Genomic DNA, 18,909 nt, shown 5'->3' on the forward strand with positions numbered 1-18,909 from the left:
AATAATTAATTTAAAAATAAAAAATGATTGACCTGAAGTTAATCAATATTCAGTAAGATCTGACCTGAATTTTGTGTGTCAATGATGTGATCCAATCTGAACGAGATCCGACTGAAGTCCATCCGAACCTGAATATACCTGGTATTGAACTGCTTTGGACCTGAACCGTTTTTACCTAAACTGACATCGATCCGAACTGAAATTAACCTGACCTGAACTCGAACTGAATTTGATGTTAAATCAATCTAAATATGATCCGAATTAATTTGAGTTGAATCCAACACGATCTAAGTCAAACCATTAAATTAACCTGATATGATTTATATTCGATTTTACCTAATCTACAAGATTCGATTAAATTTTGAACAATTACTTGATTTTCCATCCTATAGACAGGTCACCTATATATCGCCTTTTTATTCGGACTTGAAAGGGGCCCACTTTTGAGGGTCAATTTCATATATTTATGTATTTGATTCTCTTGTTTTTATTTCTTACTGAACTTTCTTCTGCTTTTATTTATATTTCTTATGTTAAATTAACTTTTGAGATTGTATAAGGAAAGGCGGATTAATATACGATTAATATATAGTGTTATCGGATACATTAAAAGATATTTGATAAATTCAGTTTAGCGCTACCAGAAATATCGAGTAATAATAATGTAATAGGTGAAAATCATGAAGAAATATTAAAAAATTTGGCAACCGACAAACTTAGCTTATCGGTTTGTGTCGATACTTTATAAAAATATATTGATCCATAACAATATAACATGTAAAAAATGATAAAACCGATCTATAAATGACAAAACAGGTAAAGCACTACCGGATATATTGAAAGTGACGATACTTTATAAAAATATATTGATCTATAACAATATAACAGGTAAAAAAATGACAAAACCGATCTATAAATGACAAAACAGGTAAAGCGCTACCGAATATATTGAAAGTGTCGATACTTTATAAAAATGTATCGATCTATAACAATATAACAGGTAAAAAATGACAAAACCGGTCTATAAATGACAAAACAGGTAAAGCGCTACCAGATATATTGAAACTGTCGATACTTTATAAAAATATATCGATCCATAACAAATATAACAGGTAAAAAAATGACAAAACCGATCTATAAATAACAAAACAGGTAAAGCGCTACCAGATATATTGAAAGTGTCGATACTTTATAAAAATGTATCGATCCATAACAATATAACAGGTAAAAAATTGACAAAACCGATCTATAAATAACAAAACAGGTAAAGCGCTACCGGAAAAGTTGATGGTGTCGATATTTTATTATAAGTATCGACACTTTTGGAATTTAAAAGAGAAGAAGTTACAGCGCTAATAAAGTGCCGATACTTTATAAAAATGTATCGATTCATAACAATATAACATGTAAAAATATGACAAAACCGATATCGAAATGACAAAACCGGTAAAGAGCTACCGGATATGTTGAAAGTGTCGATATTTTATTATAAGTATCGACACTTTTAGAATTTAAAAGAAAAGAAGTTATAGCGTCAATAAAGTGTCGATATTTTATAAAAATGTATCGATCAATAACAATATAACATGTAAAAATATGACAAAATCGATTTCGAAATAACAAAATCGGTAATAAAAAAGTGTGTTTGTGTAGTCATTTTTATTTCAGAATTTTCATTTTTTAATTCAAAAAATTGGATATTTTAAGCAAAACCCAGTAAGAAAAAAACAAAAACTTTGCAGTAACAAAAGAATAACATAAGGAAGCCCACCATGTTATCAGTTTCTCAAAGAACAAAAACCCAGAAACATACATTTATCAATACAAACTTATGATATACTCTTATTATCTCCATAGGATAAAGTTATGTCAATTTTAGTTTTATTTTTTTTGTTAGGATTTTGTGTCATTGAAACTGTTAATTGAAGAACTTAAACTGGTGCATGCATAAGTGTTTATGCATTTATGAAAAGTATCGATCAAAAAATATCGAAATCGATAATTATTATATAACAGGTAAATTTATAATGTAACCGATAAAAATATACTGATTAATTAGTAAATATGTTTACATTATGTATCGACACTCTTTAAATATATGTCGATATTTTTTTCTCAAAATGATAATACAACAAGGTGCACGCATAAAGTGTCGATACATTTAAAATTGTATCAATCCAAAAAACATCAAAACCGATAATTATAATGTAATATGTAAATTTACAATATTACCGATTTAAATATACCTATTTAGTTAAAAAATAATTTAATATAAATATTACCTAATACATTATATAAACGCTATGTAATATATTATTGTAATTATTTTACAAGTCAGACGTTTTTTTAGCAGAAGTTCCCACAAGTTTCTTTTATTTACTGTCAACACTTTATCTTGTTTGAGGAAGCCTATGTTCCGTATTGATCTTCATCCCTAACAGTACATTTTCTTCTTATCGTCTTTATAAGCTTCAAAATTGAAGTTCTCTACAAAAGGGAAAAAAATGAATTTTCCTTTTTCAGATCCCTGAATGTTCACTTTTCTTTTCCAGTTCTCTTTAGTGGCTCTCTTAACTTCTCTTTTCAGCTGCGACGACTTACCAGTGCTTCAAATTTGATGCATTTTCTGGTAAAAGCTTTTTATCTTCTTCTTTACCTTACTCGTTTTTGCCGCCATGCTTGCTTTTGTTTACGGACAAGAAATCTGCTTCTTGTTCCATTTTGGCGTTTTTACTGGCTTTTAGTTATATTATTTAGCTTAACTAGATGTGGAATTTAGTTATGAAGCTTGCTTATTCTTTTTTATTTTACTTTTGAGACCATGAAGGAATCTGAAAAGGAAAGTAAAATTTTGACCTTCGTTTTTAGTGTTTTTCTTCTTCTTCTTCTTCTCTTTTTGGGTGTAGAATTTTTTGGCTTCAAACTTCAGTTGTTGTCTTGTTCATGTTTTTTGTATTTTCTTTAAAGAAAGGTTTTAGTGCTTCATCTTTTATGGTACCTGACAACTAACAAGTTATTGGTATGCAGTGTAATGAAATTTTATCGTCATCAATTGCAAAATGTATTAAGAAATTTAGAACACTGGTTGGTGTTAAATTCTATGTTTTTAATTTTATTTTATTTGCTGCTTACATGCAATTCTGGAATCTGGATAATATCGAGGTTTTGGTTGGATATGATTTTCACAGATTTCCAGGTTTAGCCACTTGTGGATTTTAATTATCTTTTGTTTTAACGAATATGGGAAAATCCCCTGCAAAATGGATCAAGACCTTACTTCTTTGGAAGAAATCTTCAAACTCCAATTTGCCGAAAGGAAAAGATATGCTGGTAAGAAAGTACTCATTATGTTCAAATACTTTATAGGTGTTTCAAGATTGAACATGCTACATATATATATATATATATATATATATATATATATATATATATATATATATATATTTTGAGCAGAATTGTGCACATAAAGGAGAGGTATTGGCTTCCAAAGTAACTTTGTCTGAACTATTAGCGGATCCTCCATCAATTTCGGCACCTATTCTGATCAGTGCTAGTAACTTTGAGGACTCTAAGAAGGGTATACCTACACAATTGCCAAAGAGTGGAACAAATAGTTCGTCTTCACAAGCGGTTGGAAATGATAATGCAATTAGCAACTTTGGCAAACCAGAAGATCCTGAGAGGATTAGGCTTGACCGAGCCGCTGCAAAGGCACAGGCTGCTTTTAGAGGTTATCTGGTAGCGTACTCTCTCTTTAAAGCCAAGGTTACTGTGTCTGTGATAGTTAAAGATCTTGGGGAGTAATAAAATGGCTAAGCCTTTTACTGCTGTAGTTTCATTCAGCCCTTCTGATTATGTTGGAAGCAGCATTACTGTTTATTTTATTTGATTTGGCATTTGGATGGTAACATTGGCCTTTGTCGCTCTGCATCATGCCTTGTGTTAATGTTTGCTTGACCTTATTTTAGGACTACTATCATTCTAAAGTCATGTAGTTTTATTGATGGAAATGTTATTTGTGGAAGGCTTGCGGGGCGTTTCAAACCCTCAAGGGGATCATAAGGCTGCAAGCACTTATCCGCGGTCACTTGGTTAGGCGACAAGCTGTGTCTACTCTGTGCTGTACATGGGGAATTGTTAAGTTCCAGGCATTAGCTCGTGGTCAAAAGGTAAGATGTTCAGATATCGGCATTGAAGTGCAGGAAAAACATCTAAGACTGCCTCAGGTGTTCTTTTTTCTTATAAACCATTGTGTGATGATACAAGTTGTTTGATGCCCTAGTTATGTTCATTGCTTATGTGAAAGTGCTTTAATTATAAAGCATTAGTGCCTATGACATTAAATTATCTTGCTTCTAAGATAAATATCATTTATTCATTTAATCAGGGTTCTAAAACCTCAGATCCATTCAGGATTAGTGCATTTTCTCGGGTGAAGAATTCAACAAACAAGGTGTTTGTTCAGAAGGTATGGTCTTTTTCTTTCCTTTACTTTCCAATACTATGTAAATGTGATCTTCTTTGCTGATTGTGAGTCCATGATGATATTTAGCCTTTAGGACATTTTTCATGCTCCTAACAAATTTCCAGCTTGTGCTTATGCATTCCATCACTTTCAGCTTCTAGCTTCGTCACCTTCTGTGTTTCCTCTGCGACTTCAATATGGTCCAGAGGAACCTAACTCGTTATGGCAGTGGCTTCGACGCTGGACATTTTCACGTTTTTGGGAACCCTCTTCACAAATAATTAGGAGTCTGATATTGAAGTCTCAAACAAAGAGAAGTGTGTGGAAAGTCTCCAATGCGAAAGTAGAAAATGGAGCTTGTTTTACTTCAGAGCATGAAAAACTGAAATGTGGTGTAAGCAAAGTTTCTGGCAACTCAACAGCAGATACAGTTCCAGAGCATCCTCAAAATGAACTCGAGAAGGTTAAGCGCACTTTAAAAAGACTTACCACGAAGGAGGTTTCTAAAAAGTCCGAGGTTGTTAGGGATAAAACAACACAGACTCTGACAAGAACTACTGATGCTTCTGATGTTTCAGAACAGGAATCCGATGAGAAGATGATGAGAGATGTTAGTACACTACTATCAAACCCATCAAAACTTCAGGCAGATATGATATTATCCCAAGAAGACACCTCTCTTGACGAGCCTAGTGTCTCTCCTGCAGTTGACTTGGCACCTGCTGAAAACGATGCTAAAATTGAAAACATGCCGGTACCAGAGGAGTCAAGCTCTAAGGATGAGAAGATCGGTGGTATGAGCTCAAAAAAACTAAACCAATGGAGAGCTTCTTTCCCTGCAAAAACTGGTAATCTAGAAGAAATTGGATTAAACAAAACGCCAAAAGTGCCCAGTTATATGTCACCAACTGAATCTGTGAAAGCTAGGCTTAGGAGTCAAGGCTCTCCAAGGTCTGGTGCTTGGGAAGTGGTCGATAAGAATGGGTTAAACAGGCGATATTCGCTGTCATCTTCAACCAATAGCAATCTAGGTTCACTTTCACCGCGTGCTCAAAGACAAGCTCATGTAGCTGGTAAAGGAGGTAAGCATGAGTTAAGATAGATGTTTTATGCCTCTGCATTTGTGTTGCCATATCAGTACTATCTTGTATGCGGCTTAGTTTACCCTTTTCTTTCAGTAAGACACAGTGGTCCTTCACATCTTTGTACTACATTCATGTCTAGTTAAGCATGATCATGTTGGTTGTTCAAATTTCATATCGGTATTGATTGCTTGGCATTTTCAGATAAGGTGGTCAGAGCGGAGTGGAGGAGGTAATCCTCACACAAGGAAGCGTTTCATGTTCTCTTGCAGTTCAAGGAGTTGATGCAAGTTTCATCACACGTCCATCGAACCAGGAAAATTAACAATCTAATCGTTTGTTTGGTGGGTGCATTTTTAAGTGCACTAGTATTTCGAGGTGTGTAAATTGGCAAATAGTGGTATTAGTTAATTTCCTTTTCACCCTTTTGTATCAGAGTTGAAACATAATTGTAAGCAAGTGTGTTTATCTGCTTTTGTAGGTGTCGATGTTTCCCTTAGAATTCTTAACAAAGTGATTTCTTTTAAAATAAAAATCCATCTTTTAGTCACCATTCTGGTTAATAGTTGCTTTAAACAAAAAGTATCAATTACTTGAGACAAAATTAATAAGATGAAACTCACTTTCACAGGTTATCCAAGAATTACAATGTCTTCACGAGGTACAATATTCGATGAATATTACAGAGAATAGAAGCTACATGACAGACTCAGAGAAGAACGAAAATCAATGGCCAAAGAAAATACAAACCAAGATTAAATCATAGAAAATATCAAGTAAATTCATTCGTAGGAATTTTGGAAATTACAACGTATGATGATTTTTTTGGCTCAGTCAATATGATTTTTTTTAATATAATCATAAAGTCATGACCAAAATAGAATGCCTCGTTAAAATCTTCTCTAAACCTAACAAACCCAAACTCCGTCTAAATTGGCATCTCAAATCGGCAAAGAGGACAGTAGTGACTTCTTTCAACCACTTGTCGATGTAATGATCGGGAAAAGTATGAGAGCACGGTATTCGAGAAGCTGTTGAGCCGACCTCGATTTCCTCGAGACATATGAGGCAGTCTTCGCTCTTCACTCGCCTCTTTTTCCTACTTCGTTGGTATTCATCTTTGTCTTCCACTCGAACCCTTTTCAACATCTTCTTTACCGACGACTCATTCGCCGGAACCATGCAGTTGTTTCCCGCCAATGCCGATTCCGCCAAAGCTCTCCTTAGCGAATCCCTTTCCCGGATGAAGTGTTGAGTAACTTTGTCGATGATCTCAAAGGCAGAACCTCTCGTCCCGTGTTGGAATCACGCTTTCCGAATGTGAGCGCGTGATGGATGATGTTATCAACGATCATGCCAAATTCAAGAGATGTTGGGTCGACTGGAAATCTCCTTAACATGTCGACAATGATATCGCGATCCTGTTTCTTGTGTTTCAAGATACGGAATTGAAGCGAAGAGTTTGTTGAGGGAAGTGAATCAAATATTCAGTAAACCGATGATGTAAACAGTCATGAAGGCAGATTACACTATCGAAGGTGATGGTTACTTCGATTTGAACGGAATGACGGATGGGATATTTTTCTGGTACAGTATGAGCTTGGTAAAGGTCAATCAGGTGTATGCCATCAGGCAGATGAGAGAACGAAGCCATGGAATGGATTAAACTTGAGCAGTAAGTTTTTCTCTGTGTTGGGTTAAATTAATTGTGTGGTATTTATAGAAGTATGTGTGGCGATAAGTGTAATTTATCAACGGTCAACAACATTTTATTGATATATTTTTTAAGTTGAGAGTTTAATTAAATGTAATTTTGATGAAAATGCTCGCTTCAAATCTTTAAAAGGAAATGTAAAAGCTTACATGAAAATATAGAAATAATTCAACATATTTTGATTAATTATATATATATATATATATAAAAGGTTATGATGTAATTTTGTGTTTTCATTTTAATTAAAAAACAATTAAATTCATTACACATATCTTAAACAAATCGTCAATAAATTTAAAATCCATTAAAAATAAAAATATATAAAGTTATTCTAATTTTTTTAAATTTTAAGGATATAAAATTTAAAATATATATTAAAAATTATTATATGAAGTATTAATGTGTTAAGAATTATATAAATTTTAACAAATATATGAAATGTTTTTATTATTATTTCTAGATAGAAAATGTTATTGACTTCTGTATTTGTTCTGATTGTACGTTTGTGAAATGTTTTTCTTTTATTATTTCTACATAGAAAATGGTATTGGCTTTTGTATTTGTTCATCTGATTATACGTTTGGTAATTGATTAACTTAAAAATTTGCTTACATTTTTTATTTTTATTTTCTCTTTTTTTAAAAGAAAAAGGATATAACTAAAAGTGTTTATTAAGTGAGTTGAGACCGCGAGTTGATCATTGCTTTGCTTAGCTCATGCGATATATATATATATATATATATATATATATATATAATATATATATATATATATATAACTCAATAGAACTACGTGTAGGGATTAAGTAATTTATATATCATTGGTTAAAAGCATTTCATTGATATAACTTTTTAAGTTGAGAGTTTAATTAAATAAATAAAAAACCCTACTTACCTTTTTTCCTCTTCTTCTCTATTCTCTTTTTTTTCTTCTCAACTTATGTAACTTTTATTGATCAATCCAATTTCTTCTTCTTTAATTTTGTTCAACTGGCGGCGGTACTGGTTTTGAAGTTGGTTACCGCCCACTGATTGTCTTTTTTCTTTATTTTTTATTTGTTTAACAAAAATAATTATGTCTTTGTGATATGTTCTCTGTCTTTATGGCACATTTATTTCTGCCATTGTGAAACATTTTTCTCTATCTTTTGGTAGCTTACGGTTTTTTGCCGTTGTTTTCGTATATTTTTTCTCAGGGTTGGATTTGACATCGCCACGACTAATCAAGATGACACTTATTTGTTATCATGCTGATCTTCCCTGTTTTGGACCTCGGATTGATTTGGATATGCGTTTTACATTTGTGGATATTTTTTTCACGTCGCTTGACTCTAATTTGTGATTTTTCGGTGGTTTTTAGTAGTTTCATTCCTTTTTGTGGTTCGTTTGCCAATGCAGTCAGTGTAATATCCCGAATCCCGGGTTAGTAGTTCAGGTCAACCCGAAGCCCAAAGTTGAGCCATTGTACCTTATATTATATTAGTTAGACCAAGTTATTGTTAGTGGGCTTGAGTTAGGGCCCAAGAGAGTTAACGAAGGGTGATGAGTAAAATATGAAATAAAAGTAAAGGGGCTAAAAGTTTAGTTTACCTAGAGCTATTTTGGAAGCTGAAAATCCCTCCTTATATTATGTTTTCATCGTGAACAACCCCATTACACAACTCACCAAACACTCTTCCTATCTTTTCATCTTTTTCTCTTCTTCTATCTTCTTTAAGTAAGAATCTCAAAGAAATTCAAGCCTAGTTGGATCCATCCAAGTTAAGATTATTAAACCTCATCCTTCTAGCTTCATTTTGAGCTCCTTTTCACTAGTTTTTATCCATAGAATCAAAAATCAGTTTTGAGAGTTTTGTGGGAATATGTAGATTTTAGCTAAGTTTTGAGTTACAAGGAGTTTGTTTATATGTTATTCAACCCCTAGATGGATTGGTAATCCATTTTCTCATTTTTTTAGTGAAGGAGATAGGAGAAAGCTCAAGAGCTAAAGAAAAATAAAAGTTGAATATTGTGAGTTGAGAAAGTTTCTAGCCATCCAAAAAGCAAGGTAACACCTTTACAACTCTTCTATACTCTTAGTGAGTCATTAGAAGTTCAAAATAGTTTAAATAGCTGAGTTGAGCATGATAAGCATTTCCATGATGAAATTCTTATTTTAGAGTTTTAAATGTGTTTAAAGCCTCTATTATGACCCTTGTTGATCAAATAAAACTTTAAGCATGTTTTGGGACCTCACTAAGGTCTTTGGGATTGAATACATTTTAGTATGTGTTATATGATTTTCTACAGTTAAAGTATCAATACTATTGAGATAATATCAATTCTAGTTCTTCGTTTTGGACAAATTCGTGAGTTTCTGAAAAAAGTATCGATACTCTTTCAAGAGTATCGAAACTTTGGGTCATAGTTTCTAGACTCCCATAAAGTTTCGAAACTAGGCAGAATAAATTGTTTAAAAGTATTGATTCTTATATAAAGTATAAAAACTTTTGCAGTAGTATCGATACTCTTGGGTTAGTATCGATACTTTCAGTCTATTTGGGCAAAAATGTCAGTTTTTAAGGGAATTAGACTTGAGGTACCCCAACACTTCTTTTTATCATCAAATAAGACTACAAGTGGGAGTATTAATGATATTAATTACACTTAGAAACAAGATTTATTACGATGACATAAAAACAACCTTGGACGATGCTCGGGAAATGACCAGGACACTGAGTCTCTTTAGAAAATGCTAGCATTATCGAAAGTATAGATTCAGTCCGAATATATCCTTAGGTAGGGCCGAGGACCTTCTGACTAACTATGTTTACCGAGGCCTTAACACTCCTTAGAAGAAAGGGTGGGTTAGTCAGGGGTATGGTTTCCGATGCAGAGAATTCCGGGGGCCATATCCAGGGTAGACTAGAGGGGTGTGTGAGCTCCGAGATGCAGAACCCTCAGCCGCACCATGATGTCTACCATAACGTAGAGAGTGAGTATTTGAAAATACTCACGAAAGCAATTTTAAAGTAGACTAGCTTGGGTGCAAAGTCCAACACTCAAGTACTGGGCTAGTAGAATATAACAGATAGCAGTAGACTTGATAACTTGAGCATGTCATGGACACTTTTAGGATGGCTAAGTTGTTAGTGTGGCACTAGACTAGTTAGTTCAATGTTTGGAATTTGCTTCCTTACGCAGGTTAGTCGAGGAACAATCCGAGGACTTTTTGACAGCAGTGATCCAAACCCAGCTAGTGCAGAGTACTTCTCGAGTTCATCCTTAGAGGGCATGTATATTTGTAAACCCCGATTTGTATATTTTTGTATGATTCGTAACTCATTTTATACTATGGTTTGTATGTTTTAAACATTTTTTGGGAGCTCCTAATGTAAATATTTTATTTAAATTGTAGTTGACTTTTAGCATGAGTGGTTACAAATAGTCATTTTAAAAGAATTTTTTTATTAGTCACTCCAGTGGTTCCGTGAGGTATTCTGATCGGTCAATTGTGTGTCGTACTAGTTTAGGGTGTTACATTCGGATTTGTTTGTATCATTATTTTGTTCGAGTATTGATTAGATTTTTTAATCTTTTCTTTTTTCGGTCCTTGTGTGATCTAGGTGTCTAATTTTTGTGTCAATGGTTATAGAAAACTGTCCCAATTATAATTTAGTTTACGGTTATGCTTGTAAATCTTCATTATAATTCTAAATATTTTTTATTTTTAATAAAACTAGCGGTTTTCTATCGAAAAAAGTTAAATTTAATTTTAATGAAAATGCTCGGTTGAAATCTTTAAAAAAATTGCAAGACAAAAGTACTTGTTAAGTAAAAAAAATTATTCGCACACAATAAATATATAAAAGCTTACATAAAAATATAAAATAATTGAACATAATTTTTATTAATTTTAGTCATATGTATGTTATGCCTATATTATTCATGCTGTCAAATTTTATGAAATCTTCTGTTGGAAAATAAAATTTCTCTCATATAAAAAAACTACCCATTTCTTGTGAAACAATTTGGTTAGTTTTAAAATTCATTTCGTTACTCATATTTTGATAAATCATCAATAAATTAAGGTTAATTTTGAAAAATTATTATAAATAAAAAAATATATATTTAAATTCTTAATAATATAAAATTGAGAATATATATTTTAAAATTATTACATCAGGTGAATATTTTAAGAATATATATTCTAGTGAAACAGGTCGAATTGGTTTTTTTGCCCTTAAGGTGGATTTGAACAATGCGTATGATAGGGTGGAGTAACACTTTTTATGGGAACTTATGTCACGGATGGGATTTGCACAAGATTGGATCCGTCTTCTCGAACGGTGTGTTTGGTCGATCTCATATGCTATAGTGCTAAATGGGACTGTGGGATACTTTCCTTTCCAAACGAGGCCTTTGCCAAGGTGACACACCTAGTCCGTATTTGTTCTTGATCTGTAGTCAAGGTTTATCCTCTCTGCCCAAGCGTTCGATGGAGTTGGGCACGTTGCAGGGTGTGAAAATCAATAGGTATGCTCCGTCGATCTCACATCTGTTGTTTACGAATGATTCTCTTATTTTTGGTGAAGCTACTGCAAGAGTGGCAGGTGAGGTTAAAAATATTTTACGAATCTATGGGAGTAGCTCGGGTTAAAAAATAAATTTTGAGAAATTGGGGTTATTCTTCAGTTCGAATGTGAGAGATGAGAACCGCTCTGACGTTAGACGTATTTTAGAAGTAGAAAGCTCAGCCAATCCGAAAAAGTACCTTGGCTTGCCAGCTCTAGTTGGACGAAATAGAAGAGGTTCGTTTGCCTATTTTAAAGATAGATTTGTAGCTCAGATGAATACCTGGAGTATCTGGCACAGCTCGCAAGGAGGTAAGGAAATCAATATAAAATCAGTACGTCAAGCTTTGCCTGTCTATGCTGTGAATTGTTTTTTACTTCCTGAGACTCTTTGTGAAGAGTTGGAGGGACTAATGGCCAGGTCTTGGTAGAGGAAATATGCGGGAAAAAGAAGAAGGGGAATTCATTGGTTTAAATGGAAGTCCATGTACGAGTTAAAGGGGAAATGAGGGTTGGGTTTTCGGGATATGGCTAAATTTAATGTGGCTTTATTAGCGAAACAAGCGTGGCGTCTCGCTACCTCCCCTTATTCACTTGTGAACAGAATTTTTCGAGCTAACTACTATCTGGGGACTGATTTTATGCTTGCGAGATTGGGTTCCCATGCCTCGTATAGTTGGCGAAGTATTTGAAGCGCTCGGGGCATTCTGGAAAAAGGGTTACGGTGGCGTGTGGGTACAGGGACAACAATTTCTATCTGGAATGACTTGCCTCCCGGCATTTCCCCCTATTCGGGTATCATCACAACACTCGGAGTTTGTTGAGTGGGTTTCCGATTTGATCCCGGCTCGGGGTAATAATTGGAAAGAGGGGCTAATTAGGAGCATTTTTTAGGCGAGGGAAGTAGATTTGATTCTAAGCATTCCTATTTTCGAGATTGCGGAGGATAAGATTTTTTTTTTGAGCAGAGAAAAGACAGGGATATACTCTATGAGAAGTGGGTATAATTTGCTGTTAGAGAGTTCCCAAGATAAGGTCATTCCAACGAGGAGTTATGCAAAATTTTGGACGAGCGACTGCCAAAGGAAGATCAAGCATCAGGCCTGGCATTTTGTACATAATATAGTACCCACTAAGTGAATTTGTACAAAAAACATGTTGCGACCAACCATTATTGTCTGAGTTGTCCATCTCAACTCGAATCATGTGAGCATGTGGCTCGCGAGTGTCGTGTAGCTCAGGCAGTTTGTGTTAGAAAATTATGAATTAATTAAATAAAGTTGATGGTTTTTATGATAAATGGTGTCACTTGATGAAAATACTTATTAGTAATAAGTTGTCTCTTGGTTTAAAGTTACATTCATTCAATTATACATATTAGCTTTTCAATTAATCATTCATCAAATGATCTTAACTCATCGTCAAAAGGTCAAAACCTTTTGATTAATTTTCTCTTCTCTATAAATAGACTAGTTAATGCACAAATCTTAGAGACACAAGTTACAACATGTAAGTTTAGAACTTTGAAATAGGAAAGTACTTAGAAAAAAATAATTCCAAATTTGCTCTTTCAGGTGATAGAGTAAGACAAGATTGTATTCGATTGATCACTATGATTGTGCTTATTGTTATGATCGCTTGTTCTTGTATTCTGGGATACCGACGTCCAACGTTACTCAAAGCACCGAGGAGATGACATATTTGTTTTATGGAAACTGTTCATACATGCCTCAACAAAACTTCCTCTTCTATTTATCTGACTCTGCTTATTCTCGATTTCATGTCAAAATACGAGTAAACAATTTCATTTCTTTACTTTATTGCTTTATTTATTTTGCTTCGTTTGATTATATAATAAATATTTGGTTATTATTATTATTTTATGTATTGGATTAACCATTTTATCTAACAGTTTGGAGTGAGTTGGGCAGAGTTTCAAATAGCGGTCCGCGACCGCGATAGCGTCCCCGAAGTAGCGGTAGCATTGCCTTCCGATATATCCGCTATGGCTGCAATAACGGTAAACACGAAATGACTGAAAAAGCGACTGCGACATTGACCGTGATTTAAAACCCTGGAGTTGGGTTATTGCTGGCCTGGTAGTGGGAGACTTTGGACTGTAAAAGAATGGCTTTCTTGGTTATTCAATCAGTATCGTAGTGTTAAAACATGGCGAGATTTTGACAACGATTTGGGCAATCCTGTCCTTCAGAAACAATTTCTATCATGAAGGTAAAAGACAATTATGTGGAGAACTCACTTCTTTTATCCGTGCTCATTGCATGGAGTATAGGTTCGTTCACGCCTATGCAAAGCCGTCCGATGTGCTACATGAGATGCAATGGTCTTTGCCTGTGGCTCCAATCGTTAAGGTGAACTTCGATGTTGTCGTAACCGGTTTTCGTCCGGGCACGAAATATTTATTTGGCGGGAAAATTGATGTGAATAAATGGTTTTGAAAATAAATAATTTGGGAGTCGCCATCGGCCTTTTGGGTTAGGTAGGTCGAATACCTAAAAATTATCTTTTAACAGAGTTTTTAAGAAAACATCAGTTAAAAGATGAACTGATCTGCGTTTATAACCAAAAATTCGTTCTTTTTAATAATAAAAAGGGATTCGTGGTCGGTTACGTTTAGGGAATGATTAGCACCCCTACAACGCCCAAAATTAGTACTTTTTAATTATAAATTGTCTCTATTATTATAAATTTAAAAAATTCAAAATATATTTAATTTATAATACTATTATTTCAAAATTATAAAAAATATTTAAAAATATCTGAAAAGGACTTCTAGGTGCCTTAAGACAGCTCTTTTCTTTGATATTTAAATTAAATAATATTTTTTATATATTTTTTTAATTTTAAAATACCAAAATAGGACATCCAGTTGTATTAAGACAGTTCTTTTCTTCGATATTGAAAAATAAATATTAAAATAATTAAAAAAATATTATTTATTATATATTTATGAATACATAATAATAAAAATATTTAAAAATAGACAAGTAAAATTAAAACAATAAAAATACAACTAGAACGATATATTTAAAAGCAGTAAAATAAATGAAAACATTTAAAATAAATGACTAAATTATAGTAAAAGTAAAATTAAAACCTAATTCATAATTAATCAAAATTATAGGGATTATTCATGCTATTTCTTTATTTTATTTATTTAGTGACTAAAATAAAACTATATAAAATTCGGATATTAGATTAAAATAAATTAAAATATAAACTCAGGATTAAAATATTTTTATTAAAATTAAGGGATTAAATATGTTATTTATCCTAAATATTTATAAATACGGTTAAGGGTTAAATATAAAAAAATAAATTTAGAGACCAAATTGAAAGGATTATAAATTTGATTTAGTGACTAAAATGTAAGAATTACAAGTTAGGATGGCTGCGGAAAGGGTTTAACCTTTACCAAATTACACAGATACCCCTCATCAAAACGGCGTCGTTTTGATGAGGGTATTAATACCCAAACGGCCGGCCTCCCTTGGGCTATTGTTTCATTTGTCTGGTTTTGCTTCTCTCTCTACAGAGAGAGAAGCTCTCATTTTCCTTCATCGGAGAAGAGAACCGGTCTCCGTTTCCGGCGACGATCGCCGCTGCCGGCCACCGTCTCCGGTGGCCGGAGATTACCAAACTACCCCAAATTAAAGATATCAACTCCTAAAGGCCAAATCCAACCTCCTTTTACCCTAAATCCCCTTAGATCGACATAGATCTAAGGTTTTTTTACCTTTGACTCTCGACTTTCCGATGGTACGAGGAGGCTCTGATGACTGCAGTTTCCTTGGTAAGTTTCTCTCTTCCCTTCTCTTTCGATATTTGACTGTTGGGTTGTTCTGTGTTGGCTTGCTGTGGCCCCTCTTTGTTTTTGTCTCTCCGTTTTTCTCCTATTCTTCATTCCTCTTTTTTTTTTTTTCAGGTTTGGTGGTGGCTTTTTATAGCCACCACAGTGCTCGGATCGGACCAGTCCCAAGAGGGAAGCTTTGGTGAGTCACCATAGCTATGGTGGTGACTCACCATAGGGCTTCAACGTGTGTGGCTTCATGGCAACGGCGGGCTTAGACATCTGGAAGTGGAGGTGTCGGCAGTGTGACATGGGGCAGAGTGGAGGTTTCTGGCGAGGCGGCTGGAAGCTAGGGTTTGGGCCGGTTTGTAGTTATTATTATTATATTATTATTATTTATTTATTATTTTTTTGATAATAATAATAATATATATAATAATTATAATTATAATAATAATAATAATAAACAAATAAATAAAATGGGTAAAAAAATTAGTATCTTCAGCTGCCCCTCTTTGCTCATTCTTGTGTTAACAAGAATAGGGCAAAGATGAAAAGATAATAAATTTTTTTATCCATTTGGTTTCACTTGATTATGCATGGAGATGTTGAATAACTTCTTCTCTTTCTTTCAAATGAGTTCTTCTCATTATGAACTTTCCGCTGGGGATGATGTTGACCTCTTTCTTTCTTTTTTGTGATAGAGTCATTCAAAAGGTTGAATAAGCTCTTGATGAGTTCTTCTCATTATGAACTTCTTCTTCCTTCTTCAGATGAGTTCTTTTCATTATGAACTTTTTCTGGAAAGGCTGATCCATCAATTGATGAATTCAGGTAAAAGGTTGAACAAATTCTCATTATGAACTTCTTCTTCCTTCTTCAGATGAGTTATTCTCATTATGAACTTTCTCTGGCAAAGCTAATCCATCAAGTGATGGATTCAGGCAAAAGGTTGAACAAATTCTTCTCATTATGAATTTCTTCTTCCTTCTTCAGATGAGTTCTTCTTATTATGAACTTTCTCTGGCAAAGCTAATCCATCAAGTGATGGATTCAGGCAAAAGGTTGAACAAATTCTTCTCATTATGAATTTCTTCTTCCTTCTTCAGATGAGTTCTTCTTATTATGAACTTTCTCTGGCAAAGCTAATCCATCAAGCGATGGATTCAAGCAAAAGGTTGAACAAATTCTTCTTATGAACTTCTTCTTCCTTCTTCAGATGAGTTCTTCTTATTATGAACTTTCTCTGGCAAAGCTAATCCATCAAGTGATGGATTCAGGCAAAAGGTTGAACAAATTCTTCTCATTATGAATTTCTTCTTCCTTCTTCAGAGGAGTTCTTCTTATTATGAACTTTCTCTGGCAAAGCTAATCCATCAAGTGATGGATTCAGGCAAAAGGTTGAACAAATTCTTCTCATTATGAATTTCTTCTTCCTTCTTCAGAGGAGTTCTTCTTATTATGAACTTTCTCTGGCAAAGCTAATCCATCAAGTGATGGATTCAAGCAAAAGGTTGAACAAATTCTTCTCATTATGAATTTCTTCTTCCTTCTTCAGATGAGTTCTTCTTATTATGAACTTTCTCTGGCAAAGCTAATCCATCAAGTGATGTATTCAGGCAAAAGGTTGAACAAATTCTTCTTATGAACTTCTTCTTCCTTCTTCAGAGGAGTTTTTCTCATTATGAACTCGAACTGGAAAAGATAATCCATCAAGTGATAGATTTGAACAAAAGGTTGGACAAATTCTTCTCATTATGAATTTTTTCTTCCTTCTTCAGATGAGTTCTTCTCATTATGAACTCGAACTGGTACTGTTGATCCATTGAATGATGGATTTAAATCTTTGCTAAAATCTTTGAAATTCCTATCAAAATTCAACATGGATAAAATGAATGAAAATGCACATATTTTTGCAAATGCCTAAATATGATGCATGAATGTTGATGCAATCTTCATTTGACTTCAAAATGGTGAACTTGGTTTTCCTCCACTTCATCATTTATTGTCAGGGTCGCCTTTGGATATCAGTGTAGCAATTTATGCTATCAAGCTTGCATTTTTGAAGAACCATCTGATCAACTTGTATCTTTATGTCTTCTTTGCTTCATGAAAGTCTCAGAAGAATTGTTTCATTTGTGGAACTCTTGCCGTAGTCAGAACTATGACTTTGATGCCCCATTTTGTTTTGGATAAAACCAACTTTCTTTGCTTGGAGTTGTGTAGAAATCTGATAAAGCTTTCATCTTTGAAAAGAGAATCTGTCATCTTTAAAAAGGGAATCTATCATCTTTAAAGAGAGAATCTATCATCTTTGAAGAATGTAGATGTAGATATGTTTGACTCAGCAGGGATTAATTAGGAGAGTAGAGTCTGTTCTGATTTGACTCTTGAAACACATCATAAGGAGAATTTATCTCAATTCCTTTCATGTCTCCATATTTAATTGGTTCCCGAACAAAGCAACTTGGACCATATAATATGTCTCCATATTTAACTAGTTTCTTGTGGTTAAAATTTCAGCTCTCTCTGTGGAAAGAAATCTTCATCATATCTCATCTTATAGTCTTGAAGTTGAAGAAGACAAACTTCATCTTGGATCAAAAAATGGAAAACCATATGAACAATATTGGTTCAACACCATAATCACTGGTTCGTAAAACATTTGACAACATATTCATCATCTCATGTGGCTTCTGCTTGGATTGCTGGTCAAGAAAATTCTTTGCACAGTATTTAAAACTTTTGTATGATGTCACAAGACCATTTGAGAACAAAACTCCATGGGGATTCAAGTGTGATGTTGGTATGACCAAAAAGTTGGTCAATTTCTCAAGATATGCTAGTGTTGAATTGAATAGGAGACACTAATTGATCTTGATATCATCTCGGGCAAAGACAAATGTGATACTGATCACGTTTTCTTCTATAATGATCTTTGTAGGAAGTAGAAACACTTCAACTATAGGATCAATGTACAGAAAGATATTCGTGGAATTATTGCTGCTGGGGATGAAACAATCATGATAAAACCAAAATAGATGAAAACTCAGTTTATCTTGGCTAGCAATGATGATCCCAAATAACAACTGGAATAACAGTAATATAAGTGAGAGTCGAGTCTCCCTTTTTCAATGTCATCAAGCAAGCAAAAACTGATGTGAAAAACAGCTTCATAATCTCAATAGTATGGTTGAAACTATTTGCTAGGAATCTCAAAGAAATATGAAATTATCACCGACACACAGAAGGCCAAATTCAATGCTGAGATCTTAAGGAACTGAA

At 33.7% G+C, this 18,909-nt stretch overlaps 1 protein-coding gene across 3 annotated transcripts; it reads left to right on the plus strand.

Annotated features, from left to right (window-relative positions):
- Positions 1-2,378: 2,378 nt before the first annotated feature.
- On the plus strand, positions 2,379-5,984 carry LOC120187325 (protein IQ-DOMAIN 31-like). Of its 3 annotated transcripts, none has more exons than XM_039191064.1 (7): positions 2,379-2,434; positions 3,184-3,330; positions 3,454-3,738; positions 4,026-4,169; positions 4,388-4,468; positions 4,620-5,547; positions 5,752-5,984. In XM_039191064.1, exons 2-7 carry the CDS (start codon positions 3,241-3,243, stop codon positions 5,781-5,783), a joined length of 1,560 nt encoding a protein of 519 aa, XP_039046995.1. In that variant the 5' UTR covers positions 2,379-2,434; positions 3,184-3,240; the 3' UTR covers positions 5,784-5,984. The 3 variants fall into 3 exon arrangements, with proteins under 3 accessions (XP_039046995.1, XP_039046994.1, XP_039046993.1); XM_039191063.1 differs by lacking the exon at positions 2,379-2,434 and adding an exon at positions 2,488-2,629 and having other exon boundaries at positions 3,189-3,330; positions 5,752-5,983; XM_039191062.1 differs by lacking the exon at positions 2,379-2,434 and having other exon boundaries at positions 3,048-3,330; positions 5,752-5,983.
- Positions 5,985-18,909: the final 12,925 nt, after the last annotated feature.

This window comes from Hibiscus syriacus, unplaced genomic scaffold (assembly GCF_006381635.1).
Source record: "Hibiscus syriacus cultivar Baekdansim isolate YM2019G1 unplaced genomic scaffold, ASM638163v2 tig00113725_pilon, whole genome shotgun sequence".
Taxonomy (NCBI): Eukaryota; Viridiplantae; Streptophyta; class Magnoliopsida; order Malvales; family Malvaceae; genus Hibiscus; species Hibiscus syriacus.